General features: G+C 45.9%; 1 protein-coding gene across 1 annotated transcript in view; it reads left to right on the forward strand.

Annotated features, from left to right (window-relative positions):
- The window catches only part of LOC146861750 (pro-neuregulin-1, membrane-bound isoform-like), a 689810-nt gene that overhangs the window by 567026 nt on the left and 97508 nt on the right, over positions 1 to 25276 (forward strand). Inside the window, 1 exon segment of the mRNA XM_085640932.1 lies at positions 21099 to 21229. Coding sequence (XP_085497058.1) covers positions 21099 to 21229 — 131 coding nt within the window.

Below are 25276 nucleotides of genomic sequence, written 5' to 3' on the forward strand. Positions count from 1 at the left end.
AATAGAGATTTCTTAGTGTCTCTGCCAGTCGCCTTGGTAGTCTTAAAGTAATTGTTTAGTCAATTGAACTATACTCACCCGCAAGGTCTCGCTGTTGCTGGGTCACTAAGCTCACTGAAAGGTGGCAGGGTGATGGCTGCCCCACCTATGTGATGTGGCAGATTCCATTGAGTGTCACTCAGGATGTGCTACAGCGTTTTGTACTTGTGGTGCCTTTAGTGTCCTGATGGAAATGTTCTAGTGTTCCAGGAATGTGCTGTACATACACTCTACACCCACCCATCACAGGCGTCACCGGTAGGATGACCCTGCTAAAAGAAGGGGCTGGGCACACGTGCCCTGGGCCTGTTCCAGTAACCATACCACTGTGTCTGTGTGCCTTATTTTCAAGTATGTGGGCCTAGAGCCCAATACTTTACAGTGCCTGGAGAGCAGCACCCGCCCCGTCTTGGCAACAGATTCAGGTGCAGTTTTTTGCTCTCTATCGAAGCAAAAACGTCAGTTCATGCGCATTGGGTGATAATTACGCATGTAGTTATTTGCCACACTGAGGACTGGTGACTGCGGCTAGAGACAGGCATGAAGTAAAGTTAGCTGCACACCAAACAGGGTAGGTATGAAGGACCTTTCTTTTCACCTTTATTCTTTTGGAGTCAAATGTGCCATTCCTATAACCATGGAGAACTTGCGGCTTCTAGGCAAGTCGTGGGAGTGGCAAGGGTGCTTTAAATCTTCATAAGTGGTATGCAGGATAGTTTAGGTATCAGCTGAAACAGGAGTCAAATGTTGCCAGATGGGCGAGCTGGCGCACTGACTTTGTGAGCAGTGACTGACCCTTGCAACTGGCCATTGGGGGTGCGTTCTCCAGCCACGGAGCTTCAGCAAAGCATGGTGCTGCAGCTGTCAAGCAGGAGGTGCCGACAGTTGAGGGAGGTGTGGTGGGATGACCAACCCTCATTGACAATGTTGTGAGGACCCTCAGGAGATACTGAAGGCCTTGCAAAAAGACCAGCACTACCAGGTGGTGAGGAGTCTAACGAAAGCTATCCGAGCACAACTTCAATCACCCATCTCTTTATTGATTAACACTGCACCCAGTGTCGGGGTGTCGATATGCATAAACATGATTGCAACATTTGTGTTTCACACAACTCACTACAGGTGGTCTTCTCAGAAGCTCCTGATTGTAGGTTTGGCAGTAGCCTGCCAGACCTGGACTAAAGAAGATACTTTTACAAGTTGTGTTGCACTTAAGAAATGTAAACGTGCATGGTTTAGTAAATGTTTACAGTTCAAGGGAAGTCATTAATGGAGGACAAGTTTTAAGGGTTTGATATTTGAACCAAGAGTGGTGTGAAAAGATTGAAGAACTGCGCAAGGAAACGGTTTAAACAGCTAGTGCATGAAACCCATCAATCGATTTATAAATATTTATTCAGTCAATATAGACCATAAAAGCACATGACATCAAGCATATCTCATAAATAAGGACCAAAAACATAATTATATTGGAGAATAAATTAATACAAATATAAAAAGCTTATTAACAAATGCAAATTAAAAACATTACAAAATGAGCTTATGAAGTGCTGGTACCCCTGTGCATTATCTTAAAAAGGTTCGGACATTTATGGTAAAGTTCCACTTTTAAATAAGTACAAAAATGACCCTGTGTGATGAGATTGGTAATGGGTCCTTGAATAGCTTTTTCCTCAATCTGAGGGCCCCTGAAAGAAAACTTGCAACTACAAAACAGATCATAGGGGAGGGTAAGGTTGTTTAAGCAACAATTAAGGCCTTTCTTGTATAAATTGATTATTTCTTACCAGCGAAATAATGAATTTATGCCTCAAGGCACAATAAAGAGAGGAAAGACAGATAAAGCTGGTGGATGCGCGCGTGAACGCAAGCGCTAGGCCAGCCAACGCAGCTTGTGGTAGCACTTTTTTAAGCCCCTACCTAATGTCTCTCCTAGCAGCGCATGCGCTAGCTCAGGCGAGACCTAAAAACAGACTATGCGAACTACCCTAACTCTGCGTGTGTGTACCAACAATTTGGGTGTGATACAAATGCTCTAAACAGTCATGTGAGTGACAAATCAATGACAATGTATATTTAAAACATATATGGCTTCATAAACAATAAATAATATTCATACAATAAGTCCAATGTTATCTGTCATTATAAATTTGGTAAACACAAAATGCTGTACTGCCTGGTGAGCAAAACACACAAGATGATGGACGTAATGTTGCACATTAGCAAAACATTCACCCCCAGTCACAGATCTGGGTTTAATCCATCGTTATTTTGCTCACCACGCCACCCCAGTTCAGACATGGCCATATGCAAATCAGTCTTGTCCCTGTGCTTCATGGGAACAGTCCAGCCCGTACTGCCAAGCCATGTCTTCCCTGGACCGGAAACAAGCATCCTAGGACCGGTTTCTGGCTATCAGCCGTCATCAGCCAGGATAGCTTGACTCCAGTGGCGTAGTGACTACGGGACCCACGTCTGGGCATACCCTTCCCACATAGGGCGAACAGCAAAACACACAAGATGATGGATGGAATGTTGCACATTAGCAAAACATTCACCCCCAGCCACAGATCTGGGTTTAATCCATCGTACTGCCTGGTGATGCACAATGTACCAATGAATATGATGCGTTATCACAGAATTTGTTTTTGAACGTATGTCAACCCAAAAATATGAATAGGTTGCACCATAGCCTATGGAATGTGATGGATAACTTCATGGTGGTGTGAATGTACAGTACTGGGTGTTTCGTGATGGATCGCCGATGTGGTGTATGAATCCTGATGTCGTAAGTGCTGAGCACCTTAAACAGTGTTCTGGTGATTAGAGATAACAGTTCATATCCAATTTGTCATTCAGACCGGCGGGCATCATGGTATTCAAATATTTGATCCACCATATCTCTCTTTGAGATAGTCATTTGGCATTGTCCCAATCAGGCATTAAAACAATTTTCTCCAAAATCAAAAATCGAAGTTGGGGTATGGTGTGGTGAAGACGCAAATCTAGGAGGGAGATTATAGATTGTATTGACATCTGTTTTCCGAATTACTGAATGTTGAGAGAATCAACTAGGAAAATAGCTGATCTTGATCATTTGTTTCCCTACTCCTGTAGATAAGAAAATATTTTTTCTAACTGGGTCTCCCTTTGTAGTGTTTTGTTTGTACATTCATCATATTGTATACTTTTTTTAAAGTTTTTAACTGTTTTAATTTTGTGTTATATGAATTTTTGATTGTGTGAAGCCATATGATTATATTTTTAATAAAATACATTGAATTTTTCATATGAAAACCTGACTGGGGATTATCTTTGGTGTCTTATCCTGGGGACAGATTGGGTATAGTTGTGAATGTGTGGATAGAAGCTCTTTTGTGCCAAAAGGGGAATTTTCTCTTTGACTTGTGGTGAAGTTCTGACCAGTGGGTTGCTAGACTGAAATTCGTGTTTTTATTACGTATCAAGCTTTTGTGTTCGGTGATACAAGTTTTAATTTTTCTCTCAGTCTTATCAACGTACATTTTGCCACTCGGGCATTTAATGCAATAGACGACGAACGTTGAATTGCAGTCGGAGTCTCGTAATTTAATAATCTTGCCTGTTTGTGGATGTGTAATGGTTTTCCCGGAAATTATATTGTTGCAGTGTACAAAGTTGTGACATTTTTTCATACCAGGTTTTGCTGTGCTGTTGGGTAATGTTCTGCTGGACAGCAGTTCCTTGATATTGCGACTCCTGGTCTAAGCAAATAATGTTTTATTGTTGAATTGGCCTTTGAACTCTGTCTCACATTGGAGCAGTTCCCATCGCTTATTCACAATTTTTTTGATGTGATCAAATTTAGTTGAAAATTTAGAGACGAATACCATTCTGTCCTGATCTTTTTTGCTCTTGGTTTGTAAGAGTGTGGTTCTGGGTATTCTTGCTGCTCTCAATTCAGCCGCTGTGATGACTGTGGATGGATAGCCACGTTCCACAAATTTAGTTTGTTGTTGAGCCATCTCGTTGGTGAGTGCTGTGGTTGATGATGAGAGCCTCTTAGTTCTTAACAATTGCCACCTCTTTCCCACCCAGCCCGCTACAATTCTATATATTGACTACAAAAAAGTAATCGGGATATTCACAAACAGGAGTGTGCGGCACACCCCCACAATTCATTAATTCCCAGAGTGGCTAGATTAAATATAATTCTGCCGCAGTATGTCTTATCTCTTGAGGGTACTGTATTGTGCAGCGTTTTTGACATTGGCATCTTTTGCTTGGTCTACTCTAATGCCTTCAACCACAAAGACATATTTGTAGAATTCCACTTCCTTCTGCAGGAACTGCCACTTTAATTTGTTGAGGGTGAGCCCCATGTTGCTGATCCTCTGAAGAGCAGCTGTCGGTCACTCCTGATGAGCTGTGAAGGTGGGGGCATACATCAGAATGTCATAGTTGATGTTCCAGACGCCTTCCAACCCTGTGAGCATTTCTTATATCTAGTTTTCAAAGACTTCGGCTGATGACAAGATGCCAAATTTGAGGCAGCAGCTCCATTGGAGGCCAACATGAGTCAAAATCATAATTATGTAGTGACAGTCCATTTACAGATGGAGTTAATTCAAGCTTGGAAAAGCAGTGAGCTCCATTTAAATCACTGAGGAGATTGTCTATTGTTGGAGTTAAATGCTGGTTTCTCTCAATGGCCCAATTGAGAAAACAAATGTTGATACAGATCCTGGCTGTTTGGGCTGGCTAGCTACTGTCAGAGGTGAGGCCCATGGGGTGGGAACCGCAACTTTATCAATAACTCTGGCATCTGCAAGTCTTGCAGCTCCTTCTCAACTGTAGGATGGAGGTGAAACTGGATTCTGCAGTATTTTAGTGCAACTGGCTTTATAGTAGTTTCAATGTGGAGAGATACTGGCGGTGCCTTGAGCTTCCCCAACCCTATCAAGAGGTGGTGGAATTTCATGAGCACCTCTTTAACATTTCTAGAGTGGATATCTGTGGCAAACTGGATGAGTTTTAGTTACTCAGCTGTGGCGCAGCTGAGGAGTCTCAATCGTCTAAGTGGCAACATAAAACTTGGCTGTACAGGACATCTCTGTATATGTCACTGAGCATTCAAGCACACCTTTGAGGGGAAGGGGAGTGAGCCACCCATATGCGTGCATCTTGACATGGGTGGGCCGAAACTTGGAGCTAGTCAGTAATGCTTCAAAGTATCATTTCCTAATAACGTTAATCGAGAAGCATGTGAATGTGGCTCGTTGGCCATGAGCATTTCGGTGTGTTCCATTCTTTTGCCTGCACAGGAGACAAGTAAGTTTTCTTGATAATCGGTTTTGGGGGTTACCTTCTGGGTTACCTTCTGCAGAGTCAATGGCTTCTGAATGTGCTTGTGCCCCCTGATGTTGTGCAGCCACCTCCTACATGGCAAAATCTGGCGGTGCCTCCCTCTGAAAACTCTGGCCTTGACAGTTCAGTCATGTTACATTGGCAATGAATCAGTGTTTTTGGACCAATGATTTCTGTGGTTCTCTGCCTTTTGCAACGGCCAAGGTGGCCTCTGTCTTGATGGATCATGTTGCACCTGCTTCAGACTTGGTTGTGAGTTTGCCAAAGGAAATTTCAATTTGTTCAGCTCGGTTGTTGGATAGTTCATGCCATCGGGCCAGTGTGACGTTTTCGTCTAAGGATATACCAGCTTTCTGAAGGATATGGCGTTTGAGGGCAGCTGACCTGCAACCTTTGATAAGTTGAGCTCTAACTTCTCTTTGGGGGTCATAATCAGGACAAGTACTCGTAATTCACACAATCTAGCATATAACATGTCAATGGGCTCCCATGCCCATTGACAGGCTTAACGAAGTTTGAAACATTCGAATTCGGGATTCATTTGGGTTCGAAAAAGGTATTGAGAGTTTTGATTGCGCCATTATATTCAGCATTGTTACCCGTGTTAGGCAAATTGGTGAAAAGGTAAAAGATTTCTTCCCCAGCATAATGCTGCAATAGAGATTTCTTAGTGTCTCTGCCAGTCGCCTTGGTAGTCTTAAAGTAATTGTTTAGTCAATTGAACTATACTCACCCGCAAGGTCTCGCTGTTGCTGGGTCACTAAGCTCACTGAAAGGTGGCAGGGTGATGGCTGCCCCACCTATGTGATGTGGCAGATTCCATTGAGTGTCACTCAGGATGTGCTACAGCGTTTTGTACTTGTGGTGCCTTTAGTGTCCTGATGGAAATGTTCTAGTGTTCCAGGAATGTGCTGTACATACACTCTACACCCACCCATCACAGGCGTCACCGGTAGGATGACCCTGCTAAAAGAAGGGGCTGGGCACACGTGCCCTGGGCCTGTTCCAGTAACCATACCACTGTGTCTGTGTGCCTTATTTTCAAGTATGTGGGCCTAGAGCCCAATACTTTACAGTGCCTGGAGAGCAGCACCCGCCCCGTCTTGGCAACAGATTCAGGTGCAGTTTTTTGCTCTCTATCGAAGCAAAAACGTCAGTTCATGCGCATTGGGTGATAATTACGCATGTAGTTATTTGCCACACTGAGGACTGGTGACTGCGGCTAGAGACAGGCATGAAGTAAAGTTAGCTGCACACCAAACAGGGTAGGTATGAAGGACCTTTCTTTTCACCTTTATTCTTTTGGAGTCAAATGTGCCATTCCTATAACCATGGAGAACTTGCGGCTTCTAGGCAAGTCGTGGGAGTGGCAAGGGTGCTTTAAATCTTCATAAGTGGTATGCAGGATAGTTTAGGTATCAGCTGAAACAGGAGTCAAATGTTGCCAGATGGGCGAGCTGGCGCACTGACTTTGTGAGCAGTGACTGACCCTTGCAACTGGCCATTGGGGGTGCGTTCTCCAGCCACGGAGCTTCAGCAAAGCATGGTGCTGCAGCTGTCAAGCAGGAGGTGCCGACAGTTGAGGGAGGTGTGGTGGGATGACCAACCCTCATTGACAATGTTGTGAGGACCCTCAGGAGATACTGAAGGCCTTGCAAAAAGACCAGCACTACCAGGTGGTGAGGAGTCTAACGAAAGCTATCCGAGCACAACTTCAATCACCCATCTCTTTATTGATTAACACTGCACCCAGTGTCGGGGTGTCGATATGCATAAACATGATTGCAACATTTGTGTTTCACACAACTCACTACAGGTGGTCTTCTCAGAAGCTCCTGATTGTAGGTTTGGCAGTAGCCTGCCAGACCTGGACTAAAGAAGATACTTTTACAAGTTGTGTTGCACTTAAGAAATGTAAACGTGCATGGTTTAGTAAATGTTTACAGTTCAAGGGAAGTCATTAATGGAGGACAAGTTTTAAGGGTTTGATATTTGAACCAAGAGTGGTGTGAAAAGATTGAAGAACTGCGCAAGGAAACGGTTTAAACAGCTAGTGCATGAAACCCATCAATCGATTTATAAATATTTATTCAGTCAATATAGACCATAAAAGCACATGACATCAAGCATATCTCATAAATAAGGACCAAAAACATAATTATATTGGAGAATAAATTAATACAAATATAAAAAGCTTATTAACAAATGCAAATTAAAAACATTACAAAATGAGCTTATGAAGTGCTGGTACCCCTGTGCATTATCTTAAAAAGGTTCGGACATTTATGGTAAAGTTCCACTTTTAAATAAGTACAAAAATGACCCTGTGTGATGAGATTGGTAATGGGTCCTTGAATAGCTTTTTCCTCAATCTGAGGGCCCCTGAAAGAAAACTTGCAACTACAAAACAGATCATAGGGGAGGGTAAGGTTGTTTAAGCAACAATTAAGGCCTTTCTTGTATAAATTGATTATTTCTTACCAGCGAAATAATGAATTTATGCCTCAAGGCACAATAAAGTTGCAGAAGAATATAAAGTGCAAAGGGTCCTGTTCTGAAAAATTATCGCAAGGTTTCGGGGCTCCTGGCTTCCAAAATCACTTTGGAACTGTTAAGAACCAATGTATAGAATTAAGTCTAAATCAGGTCATAATGAAACAATGGTGGGCATTATTGACAAATGACAGGTATGGTTCCCTCTCAAACTTGTTGTCAACAATGCATGTTGACGCACTGTGGGTTTCATAGGTTCCCTATTTTCCCTTTCCCCAGCCAGCCTGGCCAAAAAATGTTTTGGATGGTCTGCACATCACTTAGGCGTAAAGGTTTTGGGTTAGTGAACAAATTCTCTTGACCAGCCAAGAAGCGGACAGGCTACCATTTGCATTGTACCTGGCCGATGCAGTGAGATTAAGGTGGGACGTGTGAAGGAAATCTACGTCCATACCCAGCTCCAAGAGAATTGGCCAAAGCTTGGATCTATTAACATGATCAAACGCAGAGGTTAAGTCCATAAAAGCTATATGTAGGCAACCCCTCTTGGCTATGGTGTATTTTCCCACTATCAATCGTAAGTTGACACACTGGTCCACTCTCCCTCTACCATGCCTAAAACCATATTGAAGCTCCGAAATAATGTTAAGATTGCCCAGCCAGCAATGTAATCATTCCAAAACGACCTTCCCCATGATTTTGGCAGCAGAATCAAGGAGGGAGATTGAGTGATAACAGGCTGGGTCGTCCCTCGCCCCTTTTAAAACAAGCATTTGCAAATCAACAGGTCTCGTATCAGTTAGAGTTAGAATTTTTGCCACTGTTTTATATTTTGCTGAATTTGTTTGTTTGTACTGAATGTATTTGCCAGCTAAAGATTTGCATGTATGTTTGGAGTAAGTATGTGTATTATACATTCTGTGCAATTAGTGTTGGTGGCAATAAGTGTATGTAGCAGTAGTATTCAGGGTTGAGTATGGCAATGAATAGTTGCTGTGGTAAAATAGGTATAATAGTATTTGTAGCATTAGCTAGGGTAGCAATAATGTGGATTGGTAGTTAGGCATACGTTTACCACCTGACACATTTAATATTGTGGAATGTACTAAAGGTGCCTAAACAGGGTATTATAGTTCCTGCATACACCTAAAAATGCATACTGCTCTGACAAAGAAAGTGCAGTTAGGAGATTGCATTATGAAAGCAAAGTAGAGAAAACTTTGTGTAAACAGTTGTAAGCAGTGTTTTCAGAAAGGGAGAGGAGTTTGGTAAAGAGCCAGGCTCTAAACTGAAAGACAGTTAGCTTAGGCAAAAAGGCGAAGTTATATTGATTGAAGTAGATTCCACTGGGAGTTGTAACAGCATAGACACTGCCCAAACGCCACCCAGCAACAAAATAAATAAAAAACGCCTTGCTGTTTTGAAATGTATATATTAATGGTAGCTATATGAGGGCCACATTTTTTTATTACAACAACACTGTGAGTGGCGTATTTTAAAATATCGCACCACCGATGGAGAATATAATTGTAAGAATAGCAGCTTTGTCGCTATTGCACTAAAGTAAAGTGTTTAGCCTATTGCATACTAACGAACAAAAGGGACAATTCCACCCAAGATACACTTCTGGAGACTCTATAACATGCTGTGTTTCACTATGTTTCCAGACTCTCCCCCCCCCCCCCCCATACCAACATGTGAAACATTGCTTTATTGTGGCGCTTCACAGAACACATTAGGACACAGTAGCTGCTCTGTAATAGTACCGTGCAAACGTATTATAAGTACAACATAAAAGTAGGCAATGTCCCTAAAGCACAAGAAGGTGGTGTAATGCCCAGAGCTGCAAGCGCAAAGCTAGATAGCCAGGTACAAGTTAGGACATCAGCTCACTATGCTGTGATTGTGGGCAAATTAGTTGATGTCCCCGCGGCTTTCAAAAAGCAATGTGTTCTTTTACAATGCAACTAGCTCTCATGTAAAGGGTGCCACAGTTTTGGGTGGGAGTTTGCGCTATATAAAATTGCACACCAAACAAAACAAAAAAACAGCAAGCTAGCACACCCCTTTGTGCAAATCTCACTTCACTAGCTGATACAGCACACGAACAGTTATAAGGGCTCTGTTCTCTTTAGTACTGCCCGTGAGGTGAAATGTTCCAAGTACACGTATAGCGCAGCCAGTGTACAGTATTCAAACACAGACTGAGTTAGTATACAGTTCTGAAACACCTATACAGCCTTGCGGTGGCAGGAACCGTACAGTACACTTTTAGCACTTCAGAATCAAAAGAAGGCAGCTTTGTTTTGTTTAGTGACAGAGCGACAAGCTACTAATTTGTACTTTTTCAGACTGAAGTTTTAGTTTATGGCTTTAAGGCAAAATTTCCTACTACAGATTAATGGGCAGTATCCAGACGCACACTGACTTAGTGTACAATAGTTAAACGCATGTACAACCCCAAAGTAACAATAACAGCACACTGCACCCCCACAGCACCCCATAATCAAATAGGCAGCTTTGCTTTGTTTGCTGACAAAATGGCAACACAGTAAATCATAGTCATTCAGGCTAAAGCTTCACTTTAGCAGATACATTTTTGAGGGTTAAAGATCGCACCAGTTCTGCTAATGTATGGGGCGCTTTATTATTTTTAGGTGGTACCGTGCGTAAAGTGTCCACTTTGTTGCATACTAAGGAATGAGAGGTACAGTACCACCCGAGGGACACTTCTGGAGGCTGTTTCACATGTTGTTTACACTTTCTCCCCTAACTCCACCTTCTGTACCAAAACCTGATGCATTGTATCACTAACAGCCAAACAAAATAACCAATAAATAATAAACAAATGTAGCGAATCTTCCTTCCAGTGTGGCCTCTCCCTATTTGCAATTTAAATAACGCTACCCCGGACATGAAAGACATCGCAGCATGCGGGTTACAAACCACAACAGTTTGCTTTGCCAATATTTCTGTTCTGGAGATTCATACTGCTCAGACCTGTAAACTCTCTCTGTAAAAGTTAGTAGTACTACAGCACATCTTGACTAGAGCAAATACAACAAAAGAGATGTAAAGTAGAATCATTGAGTTCAGTGTATTTGGATGCTAAGGGCACATGCTTCTGATTATTAACATGTGTAAAGTTACAGATAACTTGATGTAAGGAGCATTTGCCCCTACAGAGGATGTTGTATTTTGAAAGAAAAGTAGGAAAAGCTTTGTTCAAATAGAAGTAAGTAGTGTTATCATAGAGGAAGAGGAGTTTATTAACAGTCCGGCCACAAAATGGAAGAGGGATATGGCTTTGACAAAAAATGCGCGGTTATATGGATTGCTGTAAATTACACTGGGAGCTGTAAGCGTGATGCCACAGCATGGACACTACCTAAAAGCCACACAGTAACAAAACAAAAAAAACTCCCTTCTGTTCCAAAATGTATATGCTAACGGCGGGTGTGAACGCGGAGGTTGTGTACGATGGCTATTTTGGTTTTAAGTAAGCGCAACGCAAAGCACCAAGGGAAGGCAATACTAAAAATTAGCAATTGTGATTTGGCTGCAGATACCGAGGCCGCCGCGGAGGGGGTGCTATTTGAGGTATTGCTGGACCCTCATGACGAGCGGCGGAGAGCCGACCCCCCCTGCGGCCCTGCTGCTGGCTCCGAGCGGCCTCCGACCTGCGGTGTGTGACTCCTGCGGGCCGCTGGGTGCGGAGGCGGCTGGCTGCGGCGGAGGGAGCATGCTGAGAAGCGCTGATCGCGCCTGACCGGTGAAGCGGAGAGACAACTGTGCTGGGCAGGTCTAAGGTAGGACCGTTGGCCGGAGAACCTGCCGCTGCTGGGGCCGGGCTGGTCGGGCAGACGCTGATGGCACGGGCTCTCCTGCTGCTCCCTAACCCCGCTGCGTGTCGCCCTACCTGGCTGCCGGCCCTTGTTGGTGTCCTGGTCGTTCCCCGCTTCGCCGCCTCCATCGTATCTGGCCTGTGAGGGGGGACGGATATAGATACCACACACTTGCTATGGGGAGGCGATTTTAATGTTACTCTTAACCCCAGACTAGACAGATCGCACCCGCACCTACATCACTACACAGCTGCGTAACTGGTCCTTCAAACCCTGGTAGAAGAGCATGACCTAACGGACCCATGGAGAACTCGACACCCACTGCTGCGCCAGGGCTCCTGCTACTCCTCCGCTCACGCTTCCTGGTCGCGCATAGACTATTGGTTGGTGGACAGGGGCCTTGCGGCGTGGGCCTCGCATGTGTCGTACCTGCCTCGCACGTACTCGGACCACTCCCCTGTGTTGCTGACTCTCGCTCCGCCTCAAGAAGGGTCCCCCATACCTTTCCTGGTGTCTTAACCCACAATCGCTACTTGATCCGGTCTTTAAAGCTGAACTTGAGCAAGAGATATCGGACTTCTTCCTTCGCAACACCGGTTCTGTCTCTCAGTACTCGACCCTATGGGAGTCTTTCAAAGTGACCATGCGGGGCATATGCATAGCGAAAAGTGGGGGGGGGGGTATTAAGAGATATTCGGAACACGCTCCACAGGTTGGAAATAGATATAATTACTGAGACCGAGACCCAGACTACATCCTCTCCGACATTGCAGGCGAATCTGCGCAAACTACTCACTGAGTATCAAGAAACTGCTGAACGGGAATGTAAATTCAGGGGGAAATATCATACGGCCCGCAAGTATGGTGAGGGGGAGAGACCGGGCGGGCACTGGCATCCTCCATCCAGCCTCCGCGTTTCACCAACCCCGTCTTAGAAATAGAAGATGAGGATGGTCTCACACATAGAAACTCGGCAGCGATACTTGCTGCATTTAAACAATTCTACAAAGCACTCTACACTACCCAACGCCAGTCCCCAGTGGACTTTGAATCATTTTTTCGAGGACACTGCCATAGCCTGGTTGGGCAATGGCCAGAGAGAGTACCTCCTGGCACGCCACGAAGATAAAGAGATTATCTCCGCCATTATGCAATTAACATCTGGTAAGGCCTGGGGCCAGATGGCCTACTGGCCGAATTTTATAAATTGTATCGACACTTAATCATTCCCATACTACGGCATGTGTTCGAGGAAGCCAGAGAAACTGGCATCTTACCCCGTACAATGCAGAAGGCACTCATTTCCATACCTAAACCTGGTAAAGACCCCACGTGCCTAGACTCCTATAGGCCACTTTCCCTTATAAATGTAGATGCTAAAATCCTAGCCAAGCTAGTCGCAAATCGTATCAGGACCCTGATGCCGGTATTAGTCCTCCACGACCAATCTGGATTTATCCCAAACAGAAGCACCGCTCATAACTTGCGCACTTTGTTCGCGCTGCTCCATGACATGCATCCTGAAGAAGACGCGGCTGCCATTTTCCTAGATGCCACCAAGGCATTTGATTCCCTGGAATGGGACTACTTGTCCTTTGTCTTGGTGCGCATGGGCTTTCCCCCCCCTTTTTGGCATGAATTAACTTACTATATACAGGACTCCGTGCGACCGTGATGATTAATGGCCTGCGCTCATCTTCCTTCCCGTTGGCAAGGGGCACCAGACAGGGTTGTCCTCTTTCCCCTGTGCTTTTTGCCCTGGCCATAGAACCCCTCGCTGCGAAAATAAGACACTATAGAGAGCATGCTGTCATTTACCCGGAGAGGCAGATACTCATCTCACTGTATGCTGATGATCTCACTCTCTACTTGTGCCGTCCAGGTGTCAGCTTGAACCCTATATTATGCCTCTTCCTTTTCTTCGGGCAATTATCAGGAGTCAATTTAAATTGGAACAAATCGCACATATTCGCCCCTACCGAGTCCACTAAGCGGTTTGTACCTGACTTTCCCCTTAAGTGGTGCGAGAGCACCCTCACATACCTTGGAGTCACTATTTTTCGAGATCGCGAGGAGCTCATGAGAGAAAATTATGGGCGGGTGTTAGACTCCATTACTGATAGAATTACACGATGGTTTGCAATGCCCCTTTCCATGGCTGGCAGAGCAGCCATAATCAAGATGGTCATACTACCTGAACTCCTTTACTTATTCATTAACATTCCGTATGCCCCTAGCCGTCACTTCTTCTCCGCCATTAAGACACAACTCATTCGTCTATTGTGGGGTGGGAAGCAGGCCAGGCTGAAATGGGACATAATCACGCGCCCCTTCTGGGCGGGAGGCTTCTCTGTGCCGGACATTGAGTTATATTGTTGCTGTGCTCAAGCACACTATGCTGCCTACTGGATGAAACCTCCCCCCTTCATGCCCCACTTGGCGATAGAGGAAGCTACATGACGCCCACGCCCAGTGCCGCATATCTTAGCGCTCCTGGAGTACCCGTCCAATGCATCATCAGTACGTGGCACGATCTAGCCAAGGCAACCCAATGCACTATGCTGTACTCCCCGCTCCTGCCTCTCCCTGGACGGCAGGACCTCCTGGTTACGCAGGAGGGGGGATGCAGACGGCTTCTCAGAAGACTTACTCTCCACACCTGGGGACAGCTGTATACCAACAGGAAGTTCCACACTAGTGATGATTTTTTTGGAGCTGTAAACCCCACCCCCCTAGACCGCTTTTACTATATCAGACTCCGACAGAGCGTGAAGGCTGCCACGCCTGCCTTCCCCCACGAACCACCGGTGATGCCCGCGCTTCATGCCCTACTCCAACAGGACACCTCTGTGCACGTGCTCTCACTCCTATACTGCAGTGTCCAAACTAACAAGGAATATGTCCCGCCACTGGCCCATAGTCGATGGGAGGACGACCTAGGCCATCCCATCACGGAAAAACAGTGGCTCTACTGCTGTAGGCAGACGGGAGAGATATCTGCTAGCAGCAGGCTCAGAATTATACACTACAAGTTTGTTCATCGCCTATATTATACGCCAGCACGGATGTACAGACTGAAGCTTCGGCATAATGATCGTTGCGCCAGATGCAGGGAGGAGGGGGCGGACTTTAGACATTTAGCCTGGGACTGCCCTTCCATACAGTGCTACTGGGCTGAGGTTCTTACTGCGCTAGACCTTATGACAGGTATGCATATTCCTGCAGACCCCCTTACTGCCCTGCTCGGATACACGGAACCCCTGGCTGCCAAAATGCGCGATACACCTCGTTGACGCTACTGCTCGCTAAGCGTAGACTTGCTTGTAGATGGGGCAGAGGGCGGGCGCTGAAGTTTAAGGACTGGATTTGCGACCTTACCTACTGTCAAGAACAGCTGCAGGCCTATGCGCATCTCCAGCCCCCTTCATCTCGCCCAAAAGATATATGGGGGCCCCTACAGACCTATCTGTTGGAACATGCTGCAGACACGGACACTGCCACGTCTACCTTGGGATGACCAGCGGTATCCCCAACCAACACCTTTGACCCGGGCCTGCACATGTAGCACACTGGAGGGTACGGGGCATTATGGACCACTATTGCAGGGTATAGGTCACTGCATTCCGTTAGCATGGGAACAATTTGCTACATTATGTTCACAAGTAGGTGGTTACTCATGTTCTTGAGGTTTATTAATGCTTGAAATTGCATGCATCAGATACTGTTCCTGGTGATACAGCCGAATGTCCTCTTGACGCGGCCGGCCCGGAAGGGTTGTAGGCGGCTTGCTGTGTAATCTCCTCCCCCTGGTAATTCACTATATGCATAGGAGCAATGTTGCATTGCCGGCCCGATTGGGGTTGTAGGCAAGATGCTGAGCTGTACACTACTTATATATCTCTAATAAAAAATAAAATAAAAAAAAGAATGTTTTGCGACCGCAATTGCGGTTGCAAAACACTTGCAATTTACCGCCCTCTTCAAGAGGGTGGTAATGGAGTCGCAGAAGGGAAGGGGTCCCTAGGAACCCCTTCCCTTCCTCTAAAAAAGATCAGTGTATAACTCGCCCCTATCTCCATTGGGACCATAGAGCGAGGCAATGAACAGTTTAGTAGAGCCAAACGTGCCCTATATACCTATCTGCTATCCCTCATGGTCCTTGTAGGTGTGGTCTAAGGTAAAGGAGAGGTCTTGGTGGAGCAAGCTAGCCACTCCCTGGGACTTGCGTGTGTAACAAGAGTGGAATTGTGTGGGGTACCAGTAAGAGTAAATGCATTTAGTGTCAGCTTGTCGGAGATGCGTCTCTTATTACAGTTCACCTCCTTGGGGCATAACCAGTGTTTAAGTGCCCTACGTTTCAGCAGGGTATTGAGGGCCCTGCATGTTAAGAAATACAATGTGGTGGGTTGTCATATGTAAGCATATGCATAAATTCCAAAAGCGTCTAGAGTGAAATAGTATGGGTGTGACTCCCGGCGTGGCATGCAATGCGCTTATGTGTCAACAACGATGAACAAAACACAGAACTGTCAATAACACAGGTAAAGGACCGAGCTGTGGAGGAGCCGCTGGGCCACCGGTCATCAAACAATTATTGAATCAAAAGGCTAAGATTAGCAGAAATAGAAAATTATGCACAGAAAGATTAGCTTAAACAGCAATAGAGAAAGGGAGAGCTTGTGATTAGTCCCATGTCCTCCTTCCCCGCCATATACATAATCAGAAGAAGTAAGAAGAATCAGTTATTGTCTGGAGTAGAAGAAAATCTCCCCCTCTCCTTGATCAATCCGTGAACAACGGGGAATCCAACCATATCCCCACTGAGAGAGGCAAGGCAGTCAAGGTGACACGTCGTCATCTGATGGAGATGGATATCCTTTATCGACCTGCCGCTTTTGTTTCCACGCTTCCCACTTGGTGAGGGCTGGAAGCACCAGCCGCCCCTCCCCCATCTATTATTGCCGGGTCTTGAGGCTCAGAAGGCTGATCTACATCCAGTGGCGGTGCGTCCATTGGGGGCGTTAAGGCGTTGCCCCCCCCCCCCACCCCCGCCCGCACCGTTGAGTTCAGCTGCAGCGGCTCCGAGGGAGAACTGACAATCATGACTGTCAGTCAGCATGACGTAGGACCGCCCACCCCCTTCAGAGTCTGAAGGGGGTGGGCGGTCTGGCGTCATGTTGACTGACAGTCATGATTGTCAGGGGCAGGCAGCAGCACAAGCACTGCACAAGTGCGCATGAGTGGGGATGGTAGGCAATTTTTGCACCGTGCCCAGTCATGCGCACTGGTGCCTGCTCAGGCTGGCGCATGCCCATTAGGAGAGCGAACCTCGGTCTCCTAATGGGCAGGCGGGCAAAGCGTGACACTGCCTTGGCCTGCTCTAAGCCAATCCTGGTGCTGCTACAGCGCCAGGATTGGCTGAGAGGGGTTTGCTAGTACTTCCCAGCAGTGATGCGGCTGTTCCACTGTTGGCGCCAGAACGGACCCGAGGCCGGCGGCGCGGACCTGGTCAGGTAGGAATCGGATTGATTTTATTTTAAAACTCCCTCCCCTGGCCCCCTCCCCCGCGCGACACCCCCTCTTCTCCCCTCGCGAGCCGCGACTGGTGGACTTGTGTACACCACAGTGTCAAATCTGGTAGGGTTTGCTTTTTTACCGAATTTAGGACCTCAGCTTGTTGCTCGTTTCATTCTTGGAGTCATAGACGCGGATAATCGCCCGAACTACCAGATGCCACTTTTTGTTTAGAATTTCATGCATTAGTAAAATGACTAGTTACAAATGTTGTGCCCTCGCTCCAGCAGCCAACTTGATCTATTTTTAGACATACTTTGGAAATCTTTACAGTTCGTTTTTGGAACACACTGGGAACACACTGGGATGTATGTGGCACTATTTGTATTTTTATATTACCTAGGATAATCCGATGTTTTTAATTTACGCTCTACACATAGAGAACGTTCTACAAAAACGTGGAAAGTTAGAGATAAGTTTTATTTTATTTTATTTTATTACCGGGCCGCTCCCCCCCATGAACCCATGCTACTCTCCCTACCCCACCACCCGTCATGCCGGCTGCGACTCCACACTCATGCTATGTACTGAATGCATGGGATAAACAGTGCCCTCATCAAAGACTATTCAAAAACCACTGCTGTGAACCCATATCTAGAATATGTATTCTATCAGCCTGTACTTTTATAGGTGACGTTTTGGCTTCGAAAATAATTACACTGCGATTATTATTTCCTGTATTCATGATTGTCAGATCTAAAAAATTGGTCGTCTTAGAACTAGCCTCCTGTTCCCGTCTCCGTGTCTTGCAGTGGTGTCCTGTGATCACCTTCGGTATATTTATTTAGTTTCTTGCCAATTTGTTGAGAGCCGGCGCGGCGGTAGTTTAACTGCGTTTGGGTGCAGGCGTGTGCAAGGCAGGGTCGGGACACAGAGTTCTGGCTGTTGGTATGGCAGGCACTGCATTCAGACAAGGCCATCGAGACGCTGTACTCCCTCTCCCCTCTCCCCCCCCCCCCCCCCCCCCGTAAGCAGTATTTACACTCTTAAATTCGGCTCCTTGTTCTCTCACTCCATTGCGGTTCAATGGAAGCTTAGTATTTTCATTCTAAAATATGTTGTTATGATTCTGTTTTAATGTGACTTATAATAAATAAGATTATAATTTAACGAAATATCATATAATAATAAATATGTGGTGGCATGGGGGTCAGGGTTCACCCCTTGCCCTATAACCCGGGCACAAGTTGCGGATTGGTTTGGGCATCTTTTACAGAGCCAAGTTACTCCAGTATTAAGTTGTACTTTGTGCTGTTTGTAAGTGAGTCCTTTTGGAGAGTGGCTGCTCAGGCTGCATGGAGGAGACCAGTGTAGTGTTTAGGGGTGGATTATAATTAGGGCTCCCGGTTGTATGCTATTGATTTATGTTTTCGTCTGTATTTATCCGTATTCAATGTTTGCCATCTTATCTGTATTTATTCATATTTATTTTGTGTTTGGAAAACACACGAAGTCATAAAATTGTGTTTTTAACATTTATTTAACATGCATTCATACTTTGATGCCTGTCTTGTTTGAGCAAAGAATGGGTGTGTTACTTGGAGGATTAGTGCTTGGGTGTGTGCTTGGGACATTAGTGCACAGGTGTGTTCCAAGAGCATTAATGCATAGGGTGTGGCTGGACCATTAGTGCACAGGTGTATGCCTGGAGCGCTAGTGCACAGGTGTGTGCGTGGAGCATTATTGCACAGGTGTGTTCTAGGAGCATTGGTGCACGGGTGCATTAGTGCATGGGTGTGTGCCTAGGGCATTAGTACACTCCGAAGGGTATGAATGTTCCTAATTTTGTCTGAAAATGTAATGAAGAAACAGGATGGGGAACTCATTTTCTGGGGATGACTCTCTTTGTTAAGTGGGGAAACTGAGATTATAATGTTAATGCATTTTAGTTTCAGCAGGACTTCACCTAAGAACATACCCTCTGCAGTGGGCTATAAGTGTGTTTGCAGCTCTAGTCTCTGTGCTTCTCAAATTTGCTTGAAAATGCACCCTTTACCCACTTTTTTTTCAAAATTTTCTCGGGGGAAAAACACCCCCGAACCCCCTCTAAGGTGGTCGAGCTCGCTCGCTGCGCTCGCTCGCCACGGTGCACTCCGACAGAAAAGTTTACGCCTCACCACTTTCAAATGTCACCATCCGCCACTGTCTACATCAGGTGGAGGGTATAAGCCTAGCGCCTCGCGGACTTCCTAGGGTGTGTGCGTGAGGCAGTGCCCTTATCCTGATGTGTGAACTGAAGGCAGTGCGGGAAGCCCCAGCGATATGGAATCTTGTTGTTTTATAGATGGTAAAAAAAATTAAATCCTTACGGTGGGCTAATGTATGGGCTGATATGTCCTGATATAAAGATAGTCACCACGAAAGACAATCGGTTCCTATTGTCGTGCAGCCCTCATAATCTGTTCTTTTTGGTGGAAATAGTGTACTCGCGTCAGAGTGTCTGGAGTTAGATTCTTTTGTTGTTGGAAGGCAGAAGACACACTATGGGTGCAATTAAGAACAACCAGTGACTCATCGGGAAGCTGCAAGAGATCGGCAAAAAGGGTCTGGACATGGGGTCTCAAGATCAGCTGGTGAAATGGAGGCGAATATTACTGCATCTAGCACAGTTCTCCAGATCATCTATCTTGTCCTGCAATGAAAGTTGTCCCCTCTCCAATTTTTCAATACAAGCTGTCCTGTCAACATTATCAAGAGTACTCTCTGCCACCGTTGTTTTCACTGTAGTCAAGCAGGCGTTTGCCTGGCGCAGCGATTGTTCAATATCAGATATGGCTCTAGTAAAGTCTTGACGAAGGGATGTGAAATCTCTGCGGAATTCAGCTAGTAGTCGCTTGATGTCATCTTTGGTCAAGATAGCATGATAGTCTGAGCCTTCGATCTGGTCCAAGGACTGAAGCCGAGGGTCCCTATCTGCCGCTCAGGGGGCATGTGGAGCATATTGCAAATTGAGGAAGAACGCTGAGCCTTAGCTTTATGCGCTGCCACGGTGAGACCAACACAACAATTGGCTAAATTAAATAAAAAGACCCAGTGCGACCTCCAGCTAGCCCTCTGGGTCTCCTTAATGCGCGCCCGGCCTATGCCCGATTCAGCCACCAAGCCGCCGCTGCACGACAATAAACTCTGCGCAGAGGCGCCCGGACAGTGTGCACTAGGGCGGCCAGGCATCGAGGGAGTACACAACCGCCGAGGACCTCCAGTTCCGGGTGCTATGGGGACGGCGTCGTCCAGCCGCCGGCATTCGCCTCAGCATGTGCGACGCATCAGGCGTGGCCAAAGATGGCCGTCGCGGCTCCTCATTTAAACCGGATCGGCGTCTTGCCGGTATTTTTTTCCTTCGTGTGTGCGAGAAACGTCTGGTCTCCCCTCACTGACCTGCGGTCACGGGGTGGAGGGGATCATACGGGGGTAACACAGCCACCAATAACAGGCCATTGGGGCGGGGAGAGGGGGTTAGGGGTCCGTTGAGAGGAGCTCAGGGGAGACGCACCTGTCTTCACGGGTCTCTTCTCTGACCACGACCTCGATTTTTTATTTATTTCTGATTCATTCAAGTTTCAAATCTTGTAATATGTATGTATCTGCTTTGAAGAGAGATTGTCATGAACAAGGTTTTTCAATTTATCAGTTTAGAACCGTTTGATTAACTACTGTACGTTAATAATACCTGACATATGGATTATTTATTACAATGTTTGTTGGTATATTTTGTGTAATACATACATAATTACGGTAAACACCACTGGTAATCATGAAAACGTACGTATATGAACTTGAAAGGTCTGTTTTCTTTTTTAGCAGTACGTGTCTAAAAATATAATATCCAGTGAACACGTAATTGAAAGAGAGACAGAAACTTCCTTCTCTACCAGTCACTATACTTCAACTACACATCATTCTACAACTATAACACCGACTCCAAGCCACAGGTATGACAATTATGTAAAAATGTATAATTTTAAAGACACTTATGTTTGAACCTTAAAACTAAACATACACCTTCAATATTGACATTGTGGCTTGTACTGCTCCATGTCTTTGACACAGCCGATCTGGACAGAAAACAAAAAACAGAGTTATGACCAGTATTAAAAGTTGTTTGAACCTTGCTCCGAAAATAACGAACAACATTTTGCAGTACATAAATACATGTATAAAAGTAAATTAAATAAGGGGCAAAAGTGAGTAAGCGTGTTGTGTGTGTGCGAGTGTGGGCACCTGGTAAAAGCTGTGTTAAGAGTTTCGTAACAGTAAAATGTAAATAGTAAACTGAGATTTAAAAGGAAATCATAAGATGAGTAACTAAAACAAAGGAAAATGTATCATGGAAATTTAGCAGAAGTTCAATCAAAATTAGTTTATGTAGTTTGGAAATCTTAACATAAAATCTTCATTTTATTTCACATGACACTAATTCTGTAGATTACATATTGTGTATCTGAGTATCAAATACGTTTTAAAAAAAATTAGCCTGAAGGGTCTGGTGAGCTACAATAAAAAAAAAGAGAGATTTAATTCCTAATCCTTAAACTACCCTTAACTTTGATATTTTGAGACAAAGGTGTGAAAAGGGTGTCTGAGCCCTACAGCCTCAATGCCAATGTCACTATTACAGTTAAAGTCCATTTACTTTTGATCTGCAACTGACATGCCAGTACCTTCCTACACAATGTGTTATTTTTTCAGTGTCTTGTGTAATCAATAATTATACAGGGCCAGTTCAAAAGGTTTTGGTGAAAAACGTATGTAAAAACTGCATTTCTTGCTTCTAATTTGTAATTTATAATCTAATTCACATAGGATTTACAGTGCGAAATTGCATTTTGTAGTATTATGTGGAGCCTCAGAAAGTCGGACGTTGTGGATATTCACAATACATTTGAGATAGTTTTTCGCTCAAAAGTAAATATGTACCTTGTGAGTAAAAGTAGCTACAATCAGCCCAATGTAACTTACGTTTCCTTGTGGGTATGAAAACTGTCAGAAATCTGAGACCGAGACAGAGGTAGAGGCAAATTTCCTTTTGTTTGGATCGGCCTGGCTGAGATACCTAAGCACTTTGTTTAAAGTTTCCTTGTGAAGTCAGTAATTCATTGTGGCGAATAGCATGTTGCTGAAGTCGTGGTTAAATCGGAAAGCGCTCTAAATACAATGAACATATATATAGAAAGGGGCTCCTAACGTGAGTCCATGAGGGTTAATGGAATATTTTAAGAATATCCCCATAAGGCAAAAGTACATACATTTCTTTTAGATGGAAATCAAGGCATATGATTGTGTGTGGTAACATCTGTGTTTACAGTGATTTGCAATTGCAGGAGTGTGGTATGATAAGCTATATGAAACACACCACTGTTATTATCAGTGGTTATCTCGAACATCTGACATAAATGTCTCTCTCTTGGGGCAAAAATGTAAACCAGTGATCTAGACGCGACTTTGCTTAGGGTGAAAGAGATATGCATGTGAAAGTCTACATTCAATCAATCAGGGAATTGTAAGCGCACTACTCACCCATGAGTGTCTCAAGGCGCTTGAGGGGAGGGGGGGTAGCAGCTCCGATCAGTTGAGGAGCCAGGTTTTGAGAGGTTTTGAGAGCCTTCCTGAAGGTGTTCAGGGATGGGGTGCGTCTGATGTTGATAGGGAGCTCGTTGCAGGTCTTGGCCGTGATGTAGGAGAAGGCTCTACTCCCTGTTCTGGCTGTGCGGATGCGTGGGGTTTCGGCAGGGGTGAGGTTAGCAGAGTGGAGGTTTCTTTTGGGTACGTGGAACGCAATTCTTTCTTTGAGGTATTGGGGTCCTGTGTTGTAGGCGTGGGTGAGTAACTTGAATGTGACTCTCTTCTCAACGGGGAGCCAGTGGAGGTTCCGTAGGTGTTGGCTGATGTGCTCATGTCAGGGGATGCCGAGGACGAGTCTGGCTGCGGTGTTCTGTATCGTCTGGAGTTTGCGGAGTAGGGGCTTTTTGATGCCGGCGTAGAGGGTGTTTCCGTAGTCCAGTCTACTGTGTTAGAAGTTGGCCTGGTATATGCTGTCCACTAGTTATAGTGGGAACATTGTAGCCAAACCCTATACTAAAATAGTGGTATAAGAACCACGACTTAACTAGACACAAGGCCTAGAGCCTGTAGAATCGCTGGGACCCCAAGGAACCACCCAAGGTAGTGACACAGGGGACCCACGGGGTCGTGTGCAGTGTGAGAACACAGCCGCGAGCTCCCGTTAGCTTCTATGGGGAATTTGCGGTTAGATTTTTAAAGATTAGGGACACTTAGAGATGACTTAGGACCAAACCCTTTTGGACTTGAAGAAGTTATAGGGTCAACACCCACGGGAGCACCAGAGTACTCGAGTTACCTCACCCAGGGAAGCCGCGTCGTTGTTTTCAGTGGTAGCTGGCGAAGAAGTGCTGCTGTCGGGAAGATGCGAAGTGTCCGAAGAGATCCAAGCCTGGATCGAAGTCGAGAAGAACCTGAAAGCAGAGGGTACAGAGTCTGTGTCACTAGCCAGTGACCAGGGGCACGATAGGCGAATGCCTACCGAAGTCGGGTGATTTTAGGTGACGCTTGACTCTTCAGCCACGAGGACCAGGAGGCGTCAAGGATGACCAGGAGCTGCATTCGAGCTGTCCCACGAAGGATGTCAAGTGCTGCAGCGTCGTTGCCCGGATTGGACACAACAAGCCTTGGCAACAGCAACGCACGCAGAAAGGGGAAAGATGCTTCGGTGCAGACCAGCAAGGTCTGAGGGACTCACCACGCGGTGGGGAGTCAGGGCACATCTGGAGCAACCAGGGAAGCCCAAGGAAAATTAAAGTTGCCTTCACAGGGACCCACCATTCGACGGACCAGAGATCGCAAAGGAGCCTCGTGCTGAAATGCAAGAAGGGGGCTCACGGAACACTCGTGGAGTGTAGGCCCACAGTCCTCTGTGCAGATGGTGCTCGGGCGTGGGCTACAAGTAACCCAAAGCACGACTTCGAGAGACGTTGGGAAGTCAATGCACTTGCAAATGGGCACGGTGACCAGGAGTTCCGATTCCACGTTACTCACGAGGGCTGCGGGTCTCAGCTTTGCTGGGGACTCAGGTCGGCCTCTGAGAAGTCTGGAAATCCTCTTCCTGTGCTGCAAATACTTCGGAATCTGGCGGGAGCTTCGGAGATGCAGACTGGCAAAATGCTTTGTTGGTGCCTGCCAAGCAGGGGAGTCACTCCTTGACCCCAAGGGAAATTTCTTCAGTCCTCTAGTCTTGAGTAGAGCGTCGAAGTTCCAGGATTCAGCTACAGAGTTTTGTCCAGGGATATCTAAAGTCCTGTTGCCAGGGATTCCTTACTTATACCTAAGAAAGGGGTTGGACTAACTGTGGGGACCCACCTATGGGTGGGTTTGGAAAGAGGGGTGGTACACCCATTTCCTTTGTCCAGTTTCGCACCAGAGGAGGGGCTGGAAGCCCCTGAACTGGTTTGAGCTGGACTATGCACAGGGACACCCAATGGTCCTCCAGTGCAGGACTTCAAAGCACTCTGAGAGTGCTCCCACCGAGCCCCAATACACATCAGCCTGTCTGGGAGGTGGTTACACCTCTGTGTGACAGGAAACCTATTGTCCAGGCCTCCCCTGCCGGAGTTTCGGTCAGCAGCAGGAGGCCAGACCCGTGTCTGTGGCTGCAGCATCCATTTTGTGATGCCAGGGCTCTTTTAAGTTGGTACCGGGAATACCGGTGCTGTCATGTCTCTTCCTCTAGAAGGGTGGGATCATACTCCCACACCAGTTACTAGTGTGGGGGGTATGATTCCAAGGTGTTTGACACCAAACACGAAATGTTTCCGTGCAGCCAGTCCAAAGTTAGCATTTACCGTTTGGTTATAATGCACTTAAGAGTATATGGTCAGGCTGCACCACTGACAACCTCGGAGAAGAGATTCCGAAGGCTGCAGAGGGGCTCAGCCCATGCCTGGGCACCCTCTCACATATAACCA

The sequence above is a fragment of the Triturus cristatus genome, chromosome 2_2 (genome assembly GCF_964204655.1).
Source record: "Triturus cristatus chromosome 2_2, aTriCri1.1, whole genome shotgun sequence".
In the NCBI taxonomy this organism is placed as follows: Eukaryota; Metazoa; Chordata; class Amphibia; order Caudata; family Salamandridae; genus Triturus; species Triturus cristatus.